General features: G+C 42.3%; 1 protein-coding gene across 2 annotated transcripts in view; it reads right to left on the bottom strand.

Moving 5' to 3' along the window:
* The window catches only part of XPO4 (exportin 4), a 90,670-nt gene that overhangs the window by 51,990 nt on the left and 24,092 nt on the right, over window positions 1–14,588 (bottom strand). For both annotated transcript variants that reach the window (XM_081549020.1, XM_081549021.1), the window contains exons 3-4: window positions 12,859–13,000; window positions 8,824–8,962 (exon numbers count right to left, since the gene is read on the bottom strand). In XM_081549020.1, coding sequence (XP_081405146.1) covers window positions 8,824–8,962; window positions 12,859–13,000 — 281 coding nt within the window. The remainder of the gene's footprint in view (window positions 1–8,823; window positions 8,963–12,858; window positions 13,001–14,588) is intronic.

Below are 14,588 nucleotides of genomic sequence, written 5' to 3'. Positions count from 1 at the left end.
ATACAACAGCTGAGCACAGTCCTACCCGCCCACCAACTGCAGCATCTCTGCTCAGAAATGCTTCTGATGTCCGTACCTTGACCTTACAGATGCTTGTCTCAGCAATCTTAGCAAATACACATAAAATTAAATTCCTAAAGATTACCATGCATTGATATTTGTTGAAGATGAAAGATGGTTACACAGGTGACCAATATACTATTTGTAGTGTATTTATACACTTTTGTAGTATTGGTATATTTTTGCACGTGTCTAAAATTTTCCTCAAAGAAAATGTAAAAAAGAAATAAATTCCTATTGGCCTCTAAATCTTAACTGATAAGTATGATGTATAATTAACAATTATGATAGCACACTGACCCAGAGATTCAAGCAGCTTGTCAGACTTTTCCATACCAGAAAGCCCTAACAACATGGATTACATGTGAATACCCTCAGGAATCCTGGGGTGTGCAGACCCAATTGCCTTTGACAGCAAGTCCTCTGACTATAGATATATAGCTTAAACACACACACATGCACTTTGTAACTGTACTCAAAATATACACATATGTTATAACATTAAAATATCCCCTTTTACCCAATCTTCAAGAAGAGTGTGTAAGTTGGACTGCCTTTGCAGGGACCCAGGCACAGGGGGAGAAATGAGCGTTCAGAGCTTCTCTCAGAGCGACAGCTGACCACACTCCCTTCATCTCACAGTTGAAAGGGGCACAGACATGCACCAAGTCCAACCATCTTCACGTTTAGCTAACAAAACTGTGGTCGAAAAACTGGCTTTCTTCTAAAACAGTGATTAATGATTGAAGTGCCAGCAATCAAAAGTTCACAGATACATTAAAGTAGCGTTGGGATCAACAATGAATGTAGTTTTTAAACACGGCTAAGTTCTGGTAGGGAAAGTGGGTAGTAGTATTAAATACAAATTAATGAAATTCAAAAGGAAAAGTTAACTTACAAGGATCTAACATGATGGGTTACAAGATCCTATGATTCTGAAAACAATTTTCCCCCATACTTTTCACTTTTCTCTTACCCCTTCTAAATAAGACTCCAGTACACAGAAAGAACGCTATGAACAGATACCTAAATGTTTAAGAAAGCGTGTTCTTACTGAAAAACGGAAACTAATTTTGGAATCTCAGGTGAAATAATCAATCTACTGAAAACAGGACTGATGCACAACTTATTCAAAAACATGCAAACTGAAAAGAACCCAGAAGCACTCGTTACATATAAACTTATCATCCTTACAAATTATCTATAATAGTTTTTGCACAAGTAATCTACAACTTGCCATGAATTGTTTTTTAGTGCCAGATTATTTTATTGTTCAGCTAAGTCCTGTCTGACTCTTTGCAACTCCATGGACTTCAGCACACCAGGCTTCTCTATCCTTCACTATTTCCTGGATTTGCTTAAACTTATGTCCATTGATTTGGTGATGCCATCCAACCATCTCATTCTCTGCTGCCCACTTCTTTTGCCCTCAATCTTTCCCAGCATCAGGGTCTTTTCCAACTGAGTAGGTTGGCTCTTCAAATCAGGTGGCCAAAGTACTGGAGCTTCAGCTTCAGCATCAGTCCTTCCAGTGAATATTTAGGGATGATTTCCTTTAGGACTGACTGGTTTAATCTCCTTGATGTCCAAGGGATTCTCAAGAGTCTTCTCTAGCACCACAGTTCAGAAGTCTCAACTCTTCAGGGCTCAGCCTTCTTTATGGTCCTACTGTCACATCTGTACATGACTACTGGAAAAACCACAGCTTTAACTATATGGACCTTTGTTGGCAAAATGATATCTCTGCTTTTTAATATGCTGTCTAGGTTGGTCACTGTTTTTCTTCCAAGGAGCAAGGGTCTTTTAATTTCATGGCTGCAGTCTCCATCCACAGTGACTCTGGAGCCCAAGAAAATAATATCTGTCACTGTTTCCACTTCTTCCCCAAACTATATTCACCTCGAAACAGCATAAACTACAACCATATATAAATTTTTAGTAACATAACTCACTTTATTGTTTGAGTACATGCTGAGTGAGCATGTACTCACAATAAAGATTTTTATGTGAAATAAGCACTTCCTGGGAGTACGAGCACGGGTCTGTGGTGAGCGAGTGAAGGAGAAGGCAGGAGCACGGATAGGGGAGGACCTTCCTGAGGCCACTCCAGCCGAGGAGAAGGAAGCATGCTTAAAAGTAAGTCTCCTTTAACTACAAGCCTCAACAGACACACATGGAGTCCCCAGTGGGATGGGATTGCTTTTGCAACATCCCAGCACAACGCAGACTTCACACCAATAAAGTACAAATTCACCCATAAAGGGAAGTGCATTCTTAATGCTGGATTGGCCAAAAAGTTCATAAGATGTTACAGGAAAACGGGAATGAATTTTTTGGCCAACTCAATACATAAGTAAGAACAAACTACATTGTTATTGTAGACTTAGTTTGTTGACCATAAGAATATTTCGTTTTTAAATTAATTTTTCTTCCTATAAAAATAACCACTGAGAGGTTACTACTGTAATGTGTTTACTGCTTTCCAATTTTTAAGTGCAGTTATACATTATTTATTATAATACATTACCATTATCCCAGTGTATTGTTTTATATTCTACCTTTTCCACTTTACAATTATGAAACAAAAGGACTTTCAAAAACAAGTGGGTCCCTAGCAAATTGTCCATTCAAGGACTTAAGAAATACATGAAAATAAATTATGCAGCATGGTCAGCGGTGCTACCAGAAATCAAATATCCTGGCTTTGACCTACCTAAAACCACCAGCTCTTTAAGAACTAAAGTTAAGTGAGATACTGTATCATTAAAAGATAACTGAGCAGTTTTATTCACTCCTTAATGTGGAAGCCCTGCAAGGCTTCAAGATCAGCATCATTAATGATAATATTGTGGCCCAGAGGTGCTAGTTAACAGAAATCCCTGGAGAATGATCAACGTGAAGTATGGACTGTACACAGGAAAAGCGAGGTGCTCTACACAGACCAGCAGGGCACTCCTCCTGTTCACAGAGGACAAAAATACTTCCTGGTGTCTAAGACGACTCACTCGTCTCCAGACCATCTATCAACCAGATCCCATGAACACAAAGCACCGTGCGAGCAGGGCAGGGCACTCAGGAGGCGGCCAGAAGAGCCTCAGAGAAGGGGAAGTTCCTTCTCGGGAAGAAGAAGTGGAGGAAGTGGGGGCACCCCAAGTCCTCCCCTCTGTCGGCTCCAGGGGTCCCCCGAGGGCATAACCCCTCAACCCTCACAGCTCAGTGCCTTCCGGGGCTAGGCCTTATTTCTGTTCTATAGACAGCCGGGGCTAGGTCTTATTGCTGTATTAAAGACAGTGACTCCAATGCTTCGGGGGCCAGAAACAAAATCTGTGGTCACTACAGTGGGAACCCCACTGAAACCAGGTCAGAGGTGACTGATTGACTGGCAAGCAGTGTACTGTGAGGCTCGCACTGAAGTTAGCAATCGGGATGAGGCCAGTATACAGGACGTTCAGTACAAAGACGTGAACATGGCAATGCTTCATTTATTCAAAATCATAAAGACTAAGTATCTGCTGATCTTCCAAATGCAGCAAGCAAACGCTTTTAATGAAGCTTACTTCATGTAAAATTTTCCAAAACAACCATTTCTAAGGCAATTATACATGGTGTGGTGACAAAGCGAGCACCAGGAATCCACTAAAACACACAAGGTGAGCTCCCAGCCCACGACACTGGGGGCAGAGCCCAGCCCTGCTGGACAGACGTGTGCCCACGCTGTGCCCAGACGCCTATGCCTGTCACTCGCTGCTGCTGGCAGTGTGACCAGCACTAACAAGCAGCCCCAAGCAACAGCTTTCATTTCCAACAACTCAGAAGCCAAATAACAATATTCATTACAACTATACCCCAAATCAATTCCAAATGAAAACCCTCCGTGGGACTCTCCCAGTGGGCCAGGATAAGAACCTTAAACCCTACTGTTTCATATAAAGAGGTCAGAAAAGCTGGGCCCTGCCAGGCTGAAACTCAGCACGTCTAGTGACTGAACCCAAGCACTTCATCTGTCCGGCCTCGATTCTCAGCCACGAAAGGACTACAACTTGTCACCACAGAGGTCACATGACTGCCCTGAGATTCAGACTGGATGATGGGGGAAAATGCTACATAAATGCAGCCAAGTATGACATGATAAAGTCAAAAGGCAACAGCATCATCATCATCATAAAAACAGCCTGTGTTGGCTTCTTTAGTCCTACTTCCTGACTGTTAATTACAATCCACCAAATTAAAATCACAAGGTAAGTTACCAATTTAAAAAAGAAAACCAAAACTAAAGCATCGCTAGTGCAACAGAGTGCTTGCTCACCTAGGTTAGTAAGCCAACCTGTGCCTGACACGACATTAACACAAGGGAAGGAAGAAAATGAGTGTGTTCCCAATTTTTTTTTTTAGCTATTGATGAATTTAAAAGACAAAACTTAATATGTAAAACAAGTAGAAGACATTCAGTGAGGTTTGGAGGTAATGAAAGAGTCTAATGTTTTCTTTCACTGAAGTACTAAAACTCACAAGTCAGTTCACCAGCTAACAACTGAAGTAACTACAGCCTTCACATTAGAAGTCTTAAAGTAGAATTCTCATTTCCAGTAAAAGACACTAATTGCACAGAAGTGGAAAGAACACCCTTCAGGGAAAACGTGCCTCACTCTCCAGCTTACTGTCACCAGAACAAGATACTCGCACACTAACCAGCTGACAAAATACAATACTCTTGTTCAGAGAGAACTGTCTCTTATAATAGCCTGGCTCTTGCCCCCAGAGCTTGATTACCAAGAATAAACTTTATGAAAGGTTGCCATACATAAAGCAGACCTCCAGCTGCTCCTCTAAGCAAACATCAATGAGACTTGTGATAAGAGAGATTAAGTTGCTATCACGTCCACCGGCAGCCGGGAATTTCTCACCCTCTTCTCTCTAGCATGGCAAAGAGGAAGAATGGAGGCTTAAACCACACATTCAACAGCTTTCAGAGTGACTTACATAGGCCAACTGCTTTCAAAGGAAATAAAACAAACATGAAACAGGTTAAAAATTTAGCTTGAATGTTAATTAAAATACAACACTTAGCCACTTTTCTTGGGAAGCGAGGCCGCCTACGAACTCCTCCTAGAGGTGACCCCCTGCCCTCGGGACAAAGCAGCCCCGGGGGAGGCCTGTGCACACCAGGAGGGGACAGCACAGGACAGAGACCCTCACACGCACAGCCCGCAGGAGAGCGCGACACACAGACAGCTGTGTGGTCTGAACAGGAAACCGTGTAACTCACAAAATACAGAGAACAAAGACCGCAGGGCACTTCTTAAAGTGTTTAAAAGAAAGCTAACAGGTCATATACTCTTAAAATACACAATTAGTTTTCATTCATGGATAATAGCATAAATACTTTCTTCTGGTTTTCAACACTTAAAATGCCACTGGATAGAAAAAGACGATAGCATGTCCTAAGATCCTGTAAAGAAAAGGGTGTGAGGCCACGAAGGGACATAGCATTTGCCAAGTGCTCTTACTGCTGTCTTTCCCATACTGGCAATTTCTCAAGTAAGGGAGGTAGTTTACCACCACTGATAAATGGCAGAGCTAGGATGTGAATCTAAGTGTGAATCCAAAGTCAAAATCCATGCTGTAGCATATGATCCTGCCCCTAAACGCGTTCACACCTGCAACTTGACTAGCACAATGCTGGACCAGAAGCTACACTCAGAAAGCAAGGGGGAGAGCCAGAACTGAGTTGGCTAATAGTCAGTTAGCCAAACTGACTAATTTCCAGTCAATTAGGGACGTCAGGAAGCATTGTTCTTAAAAGGGTACAGTTAGTCACCTAACCTACAAACTCATGAGGTCAACCCTTTCTTTCATCCAGAGAAAACCAGTTACCACTTCAATTATCTCTAAAATCACCTTTATACCAAAAGTTTCTAGCCACCATCACCAGTTTTCCGATTTTATCATTTTCCTTTCTTATCAAAGTTTTAAACCTCTTCCCTACTGCTATTCATGTCTCCAAGACTAAGAAAATCTTATGCAAACTCGTGAAGCACTCGCACAAATCCTTAGCAGCTGAGAAGACAGGAAGACAGACTAAAATGTTTCCTGGTCTGCAGCCTCATCTTTAAACCTGCTGAAGGAATAGGAACGGATCCAGGCACACGTCTTGAACTTGAACTTGCCATGTAAATGCAGGAATGCTTTCCAAGTTCAACATTTTCAGTGTGGTCACCAAAACAAATTCATCTAGCAATCTTGAAATTAAGTTCTACATCCCACTACTGACTTCTTGCTGCTATAAAAGTCCTGTTAGGAGAAATCCAACTTTAAAAAAACTCCCCCTGTTTTGGAGTAGTTTCTGGGACTATTAAATTTACTCATTCCTCTCAAAGGGTATGTACTATGAACAGCGCAAAATCTTCCCTAACTAAACAGCTGCATCTGTTTCAATCATTCTCGGAACATCGGTTATTTCAGTGGCTCTAAGAAACCAATCGCCATTTGCAGTGGGTCTACTTTCTGGGGTGGGTCAGGGTCAGTTACCCAGGGGGAGAGAGAAGAGGGCACAATTCCCAATTCCCAGCGTGTGCACATTCCCAACAGCAAGGGCTCCGGGCCTTCACCTTCAGCATCCAGAGGCTACCATGGTGAACGAGAACAGAGTAGAAACTCCACCTCGACACTGACACCTCAGCCGAAAAGATCACCAAGGACAATCAACAACAATCCCAGAGCCACTGCTAAGTTCCTCAAGTTCACCTCCTGGTCAGTCACAGTGAGCTGGAATCCTGTCCTGCACACAAGTCACCTGAGACAGAGAGCTGCTAAGTAAAATCAAAGTTACAAAGAGGAGCCTGTTCAGAGTCGGGGCTGGGATGGTATTTCCAAGGGGGCAGCCTCAGCTCCAACCTTTTCCCTATAAGTTCTGGCCAGACAGGCCGCCACATGACTTCCCCATGACCATCAGTGAGGCCCTCGCTGGACTGCCCACATGGCCAAAAGTGAGGCAGGAAAGGCTAACAAAATCCACGCAACTGTGGGACGCTGGACACAAAATGAATGCAGGCCCTGAGGTGCCAGTGCCTCAAGAGAAAAGCTCGTCATCAGAAGTGGGAGACTCCATCTACCTACAGAGGGTTTTGAGAGTGTATTCCCAGTTATCTTTACCTTGGAAACTGTTAACGGAATCTTATTTGCAAACTATTTTCAACAGAGCTCCTCACTACATAAAGTCAAAATAACTCATAAAGTGTAATGATTCAAACATGCACATCTTTGAAGTTGTTAGCTTTATATAAACAATTAAACTAGAATACTACGATTAAGTGGAAGGAACATAGAATAGGATCTTTAGACTATAAAGTCTCTTGACTACAGGGTCCAATTCAGTTGTCTTTCGCGATATGTGGCTATCTTGAATTCAAATAAAATTTAATTAAAATAAAATAAAAAATTCAGCTCCTCAGTCACACAAGCCACATTTCAAATACTCAGAAGCTGCATGTGTCACAGGCTGGAGAGTGAAGACAGAACATCTGCATCAACACAGTGACTTCTACCAACAGCATGGCTTCTGGAAGAAACCAGCCACAACGCAACACACAGCACACCATCTATACAGTCAACCTCAAATGCTCTCTATCTTGACTGTGTGGTTGTTCACTGGCACACAGAACTGTCACAACTCAATGGATGCAGTAATGCATGGAATGTACTCCTCAATAAAGCTGATAAGAAAAACTCCAAAGGAAAAAACAAGAAATACCTAGGGCAGATATAGGAAATTCCTTCGGTGGAGATCTCACTGAGTCAGTCCCAGCAGGAGTGGGAGGTGAGTGTGCACACACGTGTGCGTCTCTGTGTGTGTGTCGGAAGTGGCAGAAGACACCCAGATACTGTGGGAGGGAGGGGACAGGGCCCATGGTCCTTCTAAAATGACCTCACACCACAAGTCACGTAACACCACCCTGCTCGCTGGAGGACCACTAGACACCATCCATATAGAGACGTAAAGGGCAGAGCCTCAAAGACACCTTTCAAATGATTAAGGAATAGGAACTGGGAAAGTGAAAAGATGACCCAAAATACTGAAAGGTTTAACACCTGAGAATCAGCTGAGCCAGGTACTGCCAACCCCAACTGGACACAAACTAAATCTCCCCCAGCTGATAAAGTCAGCAACTTCAGCCAAGAACCACAGCTGACCACAGCCCACCACTCTCTAGACTGACTGGTTCTCATAGGCGACAGGAGACGGAAAGGTAAAAACCAGCCAGGCTCCCCAGAAAACTCAGGTATGCAGTCACACCTGGTAGTCATAGCACGCCTTCACCTGTTAGTATTGCAACACTTAAGAATTTTCATGTCAGATATCATTTTCATATTTACTTCATACATTTCCAAATCCTTGTGAAAGGTTTATTAAAAATGGGGGGAAAAGTTCAACGGAAGGGTAATGGTCAAGAATATTATGGTATATTAGCTTATAATATTGGACACCATTAAATAGGATTATGAAAACTATACAAGGTTTATGAACTTATGATTATGAATCCTGGTAACACAGAAAAACAGAATCAAATGAAAAAGCAAAGTACACTCTACCCACAGTATGAATACATATAAAAGAAGGACTAGAAGAAAACATGAACAAACAGAAATTGCTTGATTTATCAGACTGTGCCTTTTTTTTTTTAATGTAGATACCCATTACTGTTGCTGTAACAGTATTAGTGTAATACAAAATAAAACTTAAATATTTACAAATAGCACACTTACCACAGTGGGGTTGCCACTACTTATCAACCGGCTGACTTCATGAAAAATGCTTTTGCAGTCAATTGATTTATCTAATGATCCTCGTTTTACAATTACTGCTACTGCTAATAGAATCTGTTCCCGAACATACTTTTGGAGGCTGTAAAACATAAAAATCATTGTGAAAACTTTTACACAAATCCAATATAAAAATACGCCCAGATTCCTCACTGTGCCTGCAGCTGCTAGTAGCACAGCTCACAACTAAGGTGGCATGCTCCTGGTCATACACTGGTCTACTGCAGAGTCCGGGGCTCAAATCCACATTCTAGCAGCGACAGTTATGTGACCCCGGGCAAGCTCCTTGACACTCAGAGCCTCAGTCTCCTCAAGAAATGGGGGTAAGAGTAACAGGGTTGTCACAACAAGGACGCCCACTCAGCTTCGCAGCCCATGCACACTAAGCACCATGGCAACTCCAGGCAACCCTGCCAGATGGACATGCTGCAGCCTCGTCTCCATCTCCATCACCGCTAACATGGAAAGGTAATGCACTAGTTAGCCAGGACAGAGCACTATGAAAACATACACACTCTTAAAAACCTGTTTGTACAGATATGAACATGAAGAAAGTCATTTTATCTAAGTTCTGTTCCTCAGTGTGGTGGCAGAAACACCTGTCTCAGATGGAAGCCTCCTTTAAAGCCCATTGGGACACAGGGGCATACAGACTTAACTGCCTTTTCACAACCGTTTCTTAAAAGGAAGGCTTGGAAAACCTAACTCTGAACTTCATAACCCAGCCTCTAGAACTTCACACAGATTCAACAACCACATGCCCCTGGGACAAAACCCAAACTCCCCAACGTGGCTCATGGCAGTAGGAACCACCCCAGCCTCCCCAATCCCTTGCCATCCAGCATAAGAACTAACAGTGCATGCTTTATTCTGAAAGATGTCCCCATGTGGACATAAAAGGTAGAGCCCCCACTTTTAAGGCGGTTTCTGGGCCTCCCTCCATCTCAGCTCCTCCCTCCATCTCAGCTCCTCCCTCCATCTCAGCTCCTCCCTCCATCTCAGCTCCTCCACTCTCACAACCGCAGCTACACTGAACCTCCCCGCTCAGGGCCTGCCCCCTAAACACCACTCTCTGCACCTGGCTGGTCATTCAGAGGAGGGCTCCCCACACCACACACAAAAGGAAGTGTCTGTTTCTGGGGGAGTTAACTGTGTCTCCCTGGCTGGCCGCCATGCCGAGCATGCTGCTATAGTCCCATGGAAAAAGCACACTGCCTGCCACACAATAGGCATTTACCAGACATTAACCCAAATGAATAAATGTGTCTTGCTCTGTCAAGAATGAAGAGAAAAATATTCCTTCAAAATAGACCTGAAGGATTCATTAAGCAAATAAAAGCAAAGACCCTACTGTGTGCAAGAATGTGAGGTGACCAAGGGGAATGTTTGTACTTCTGGGGGACACAACAGTTTGAAACACTGACTGCCACTAGAAAGGTACACAGAGCTAGTTTTAAAGATCACTACTGGGACTCTTTACGACCCCATGGACTGTATGTCACCAGGCTCATCTGTCCATGGAAATTTTTCAGGCAAGAATACTAGAGTGGGTTGCCCTTCCCTTCTCCAGGGGATCTTCCCAACCCAGGGATCAAACCCGTGTCTCCTGCACTGCAGGCAGATTCTTCACCATCTGAGCCACCAAGGAAGCCCAAATCACTAGAGAACAATAATACCTAACATTTATTAAGTGCTTATGATCTGTCTTTATATAAAATAACTTCACAAAAATTAATACATTTAATCCTCACAATCTTTTGAGTAAAGTACAACTATTCACTCTATTTAATAACCAGACAACTAATGCACAAAGGTGTTAATTTGCCCAAGGCCACGGAGTTAGTAAGGGGCACGAGGGGGACTCGCAGTCCCGTTCTCAATCACTATGCTATACTGCCTCTAAAAAGTGGACCCTGCATTTCACTTACAGATTGGAGGAAACAATAGAAAAGAAAGGAAAACTTTGGTGCCTGCAGTGGGAGATACAACAGTACGTATGTATTAGTCTACAGTCCCTAACCTATAGCGCTCTACCCATGTGGCACACCAAAAGCTTTAACTTGACTCTGATCCACTCACAGGACGTTCCACAAGATTAAAACGTCTGTGTCATGAAAGTCCAAAAAAGGCAGAACTGTTTTAGATTAAACAAGACACAACAACTAAATACAACATATAATCTGTGGTTAAATCCTGGATCAAAAAGTAACCTACAGAAGATAAAAGGGATATAAACAGCACTATTCAGGCAACTGGGAAGGTAAGAATTATAGTAAATGATGTAAAACACAGAGTTATATCAAGAGCACTGAGATGATCTGAGGAGAGCTGCCCTGCGGGGTTTCAGGCTGGGAGTCACTGAATCGCTGGCTGAGCCTCCGCCAGGGAGAAGGCGCGTGGGTGGTCACAGCGCTCCTCTTTCCACTTGGCTGAAAACTTTTTTTCCCAAAAAGTAAGTGTGGGAGACAATATGTAAGTGAACTATTTCCATGTGGAACCCAACAATCAACTCTAAAATAGCTCCTGAACTCACTGGAATTATTATGGTGAGATGATTTTGGATAACACAAGAGATGACATGCACACACAACTGAACTCTGCCAAGCTGAAAGGCTGGGTGAGTGGGCACGTACGGGGGGAGAGGGGGAGACCTGTGACAAATGAGCAGCTCCAGGTTGGGGGGAGTGGTCTGTGTGTGTATATGGGGGGGTGGTGGACTGTGATACATGAGAAGCTTCAGGGTAAGTTGACAGCAACATCCAAAAGGGTTTATTAAACAACCTAAAGGAATTAGGTTGAATTTAAATAAAGGAAGAAAAGAATTTAAATAAAAGAAGAAAAATAGCATGAAGGAGAAGAGAAAGTCCTGAAACAGGAACAAGTTTTCCTTATGCTGTTAAAACTGAAACAAATAAGCCACACCCTCACTCAGAGAAAAGCACCTTTGCTCATCCCCGGAACACGTTATCCTTTCAACCTGTGATGCTAACAGGCTGAGTCACACTTGGGATTTTTCTCTTGCGCATTCTTCTACATGAAGCACTTACTAGCACTTTACCGAGTGCTAAGTACTGTGAACTCAGAGACTGCTAGTGAACCAAGCAGGAACAAAGCCACACAGAACACTATGACATACATATCTTTAAGGCTGTGTGCATCTCTGTCACCACGACCAGCATCCTTAATCACCAGCAGTTCTCACTACGTAACATTTCTACATTGAGTGTGAAAATAAATATCTGTGCAAAAAGTGTTCAACTGCACAAACTGCACACAGACCATGTACGATGCCTCTCCTTAGAAGACTTGGCATTGAGGGGACTTAAAAAAAAAAGATATACAGTAAATGAATTTCTCCCAAAACCTGTATGGCCAGTACTTTTCCTCATTTGTTTCTAAATCATACAGGCAATGAATTCACACAATCTTGTAAAATTTTTAAACAATTCAATGTGTATAATATAAAAAGAAAACTCACTCTCACCCCATTCCTCAGACCTGACCCCTCTCCACAGGAAACTTAAAAAGAATGCGGTGCTTTCTGCTCTTCTGCTCTATGACCTTCCCAACACTGCAGTCCCTTTGTACATGTTAATGTACATGTTAATGGTGCCTAACTTTCCCCAACCCTCATGGCTACTCACCTATGTCTTACAATACACACCAAGAACAAAAAGAAGCACAAGTAAGTACAAAGGATTTTCAACCGAGTCAAAGATCAACTTTTATTTATAAACAAAATCCTGGAACTAAACAACAACAAAAAGCCCTAACATCCAAGCACGATCTATTCAAAGAAACGAAACCCAGTGCCACGAGCTTATAGTAAAAAATCTTCTTTCATTAAGTTCCAAAACAACCTACAATCACATGTATGTGAATTTTTAAGATACGAGCCCCACACAGAGCTCAACCATAAACGTCAGTGAAAAGCAAAAGAAAACCCAGCCCAAGGATGAACTGAGAGCAGGTACTCACTGAGGCCTCTGCAGGACATAGTTCAGGAGGAAGGTGCGTAGGGACTCGACACTGCCCTTCTCCAGGAGAATCCATTCTCGGACCACGGCCTCCATGATGGCCGTGGCAGCTTGGAAGAGGACATAGTCCACTTTACTCGTTTCTGGGGAGGAAACCAGACACCGTCTTTAAACAGCAGCCCACCTTCCCCTGCGCATTCTGCGTTTATTAATTTTAAAGAGAACTTTCAGACAAGGAAGGAGATGGTTACCTGTTCCTTTTTTATCCAGTGACCTTGCTCTAGCACCACAAAGAGGTTAGTTCCTCTCAGAAGACACCTCAGGCAGGTGGCAGCTAGTCACCGATCACAACTGTCACAAACTTTCCTCACCTCTCTTCAACTGTTACTTCCAAAGCATGAAGAACTAAAAAATAACACAGCTTTAACAAAAATTAAATAAAAATAGAAAGCAATCAGAAAATGTTCTAAGAGATTCTCACCCTGTGCAAAACAGAACTTTGTATCTGCAGAGAATCTGACAAATGAGCCTCTGAACATTACTCTCTGTGATGAGCCATGCTGTCAAGATATCTCAGGTTTGTTAGGTAATTAAGCTTTGAGCAGGATGGCCCATCTCCAATAGCAAGTTCAGAAATGAGCACAATCACATTCAGGTTCTTTTCCTCAAAATGTTTAAAAAATAAAAAAGTCACATTTACACAAGGTGAGAAGTTCTTGTGAATTTTCTGATTGCAATAGTGATCAAACTGAGTAAAATCCCAAAGCTACACTCAGAAAGATCCAGCTTTAATGAGCAAGTTACAGCAACTGCACTGAACTCGCTTCTGAGGGGAAACCAGACACCGTCTTTAAACAGCAGCTCACCTTCCCCTGCGCATTCTGTGCTTATTCATTTTAAACAGAACTTTCAGACAAGGAAGGAGATGGTTACCTGTTCCTTTTTTACCCATTGAACTAAAACTGAATCAGGAGAGTTTAAAAAAAAAAAAAATAGAAAATTAACATACTGAAGAAACGCTTTACATTAATTTTCTATTTTTTTCTTTTATTCACCAACACCACTATTATCGGTTTCCCAAGCAGCATTATCAAAAGGGAGAAACAATCAAAATGAAGTCAAGAAAAAGTAGAAATTTTCTGAAGCCCTACAAAGTAACCATCATGCGCAACCCACATAGAGCCTGATCTGACTCCGGGTTTCTGCCAAGATCACTGCACAGGAGCGCCTGAGGCCCGAGAGACACTTGTAGGCACAAAACAGCACCTACAATGACTTCTCAGAAGAGCATGAAGACACAGGCAGGCACATCTTTTTCTCCGCTTTTCAAGTGCAGACCATTTACAAATATTACAAGTGATCTCAACACAATTTTCTATAGAAGTGTTCGAAGAAAGGTATAACTATGTCAATTCCTACCATACCAGGTAGGCTACAGTGCGGGGGGGGGGGGTGTTGAAAATATCAAAACTAGTAAGAGGAATCAATCTGGACCTTTTTTTTTTGACTAGTCCATGCCATTTTAACATGAATTCTAATCGAAATGGTAATCAGAACTCACAAAATTTTAGAAAACTTAAAATATAATGAATAAAGCAATAGTGTCCAAAAATGTAAACCTATCCTAAAAAGATGCATTTACAGTTCTAGTAGGGAAAAAAAAGTGTTTTAGTCAAAGAGGACTTGAAACAGAAAGCGGTGCTATCTATTTAGCTCACTAAGGAGAAATAT

This window comes from Giraffa tippelskirchi, chromosome 12 (genome assembly GCF_054371585.1).
Source record: "Giraffa tippelskirchi isolate mGirTip1 chromosome 12, T2T-mGirTip1v1.2.pri, whole genome shotgun sequence".
Taxonomy (NCBI): domain Eukaryota; kingdom Metazoa; phylum Chordata; class Mammalia; order Artiodactyla; family Giraffidae; genus Giraffa; species Giraffa tippelskirchi.
Note: the sequence above shows the minus strand (reverse complement) of the source record. Positions and strands in the feature narration are given on the sequence as shown.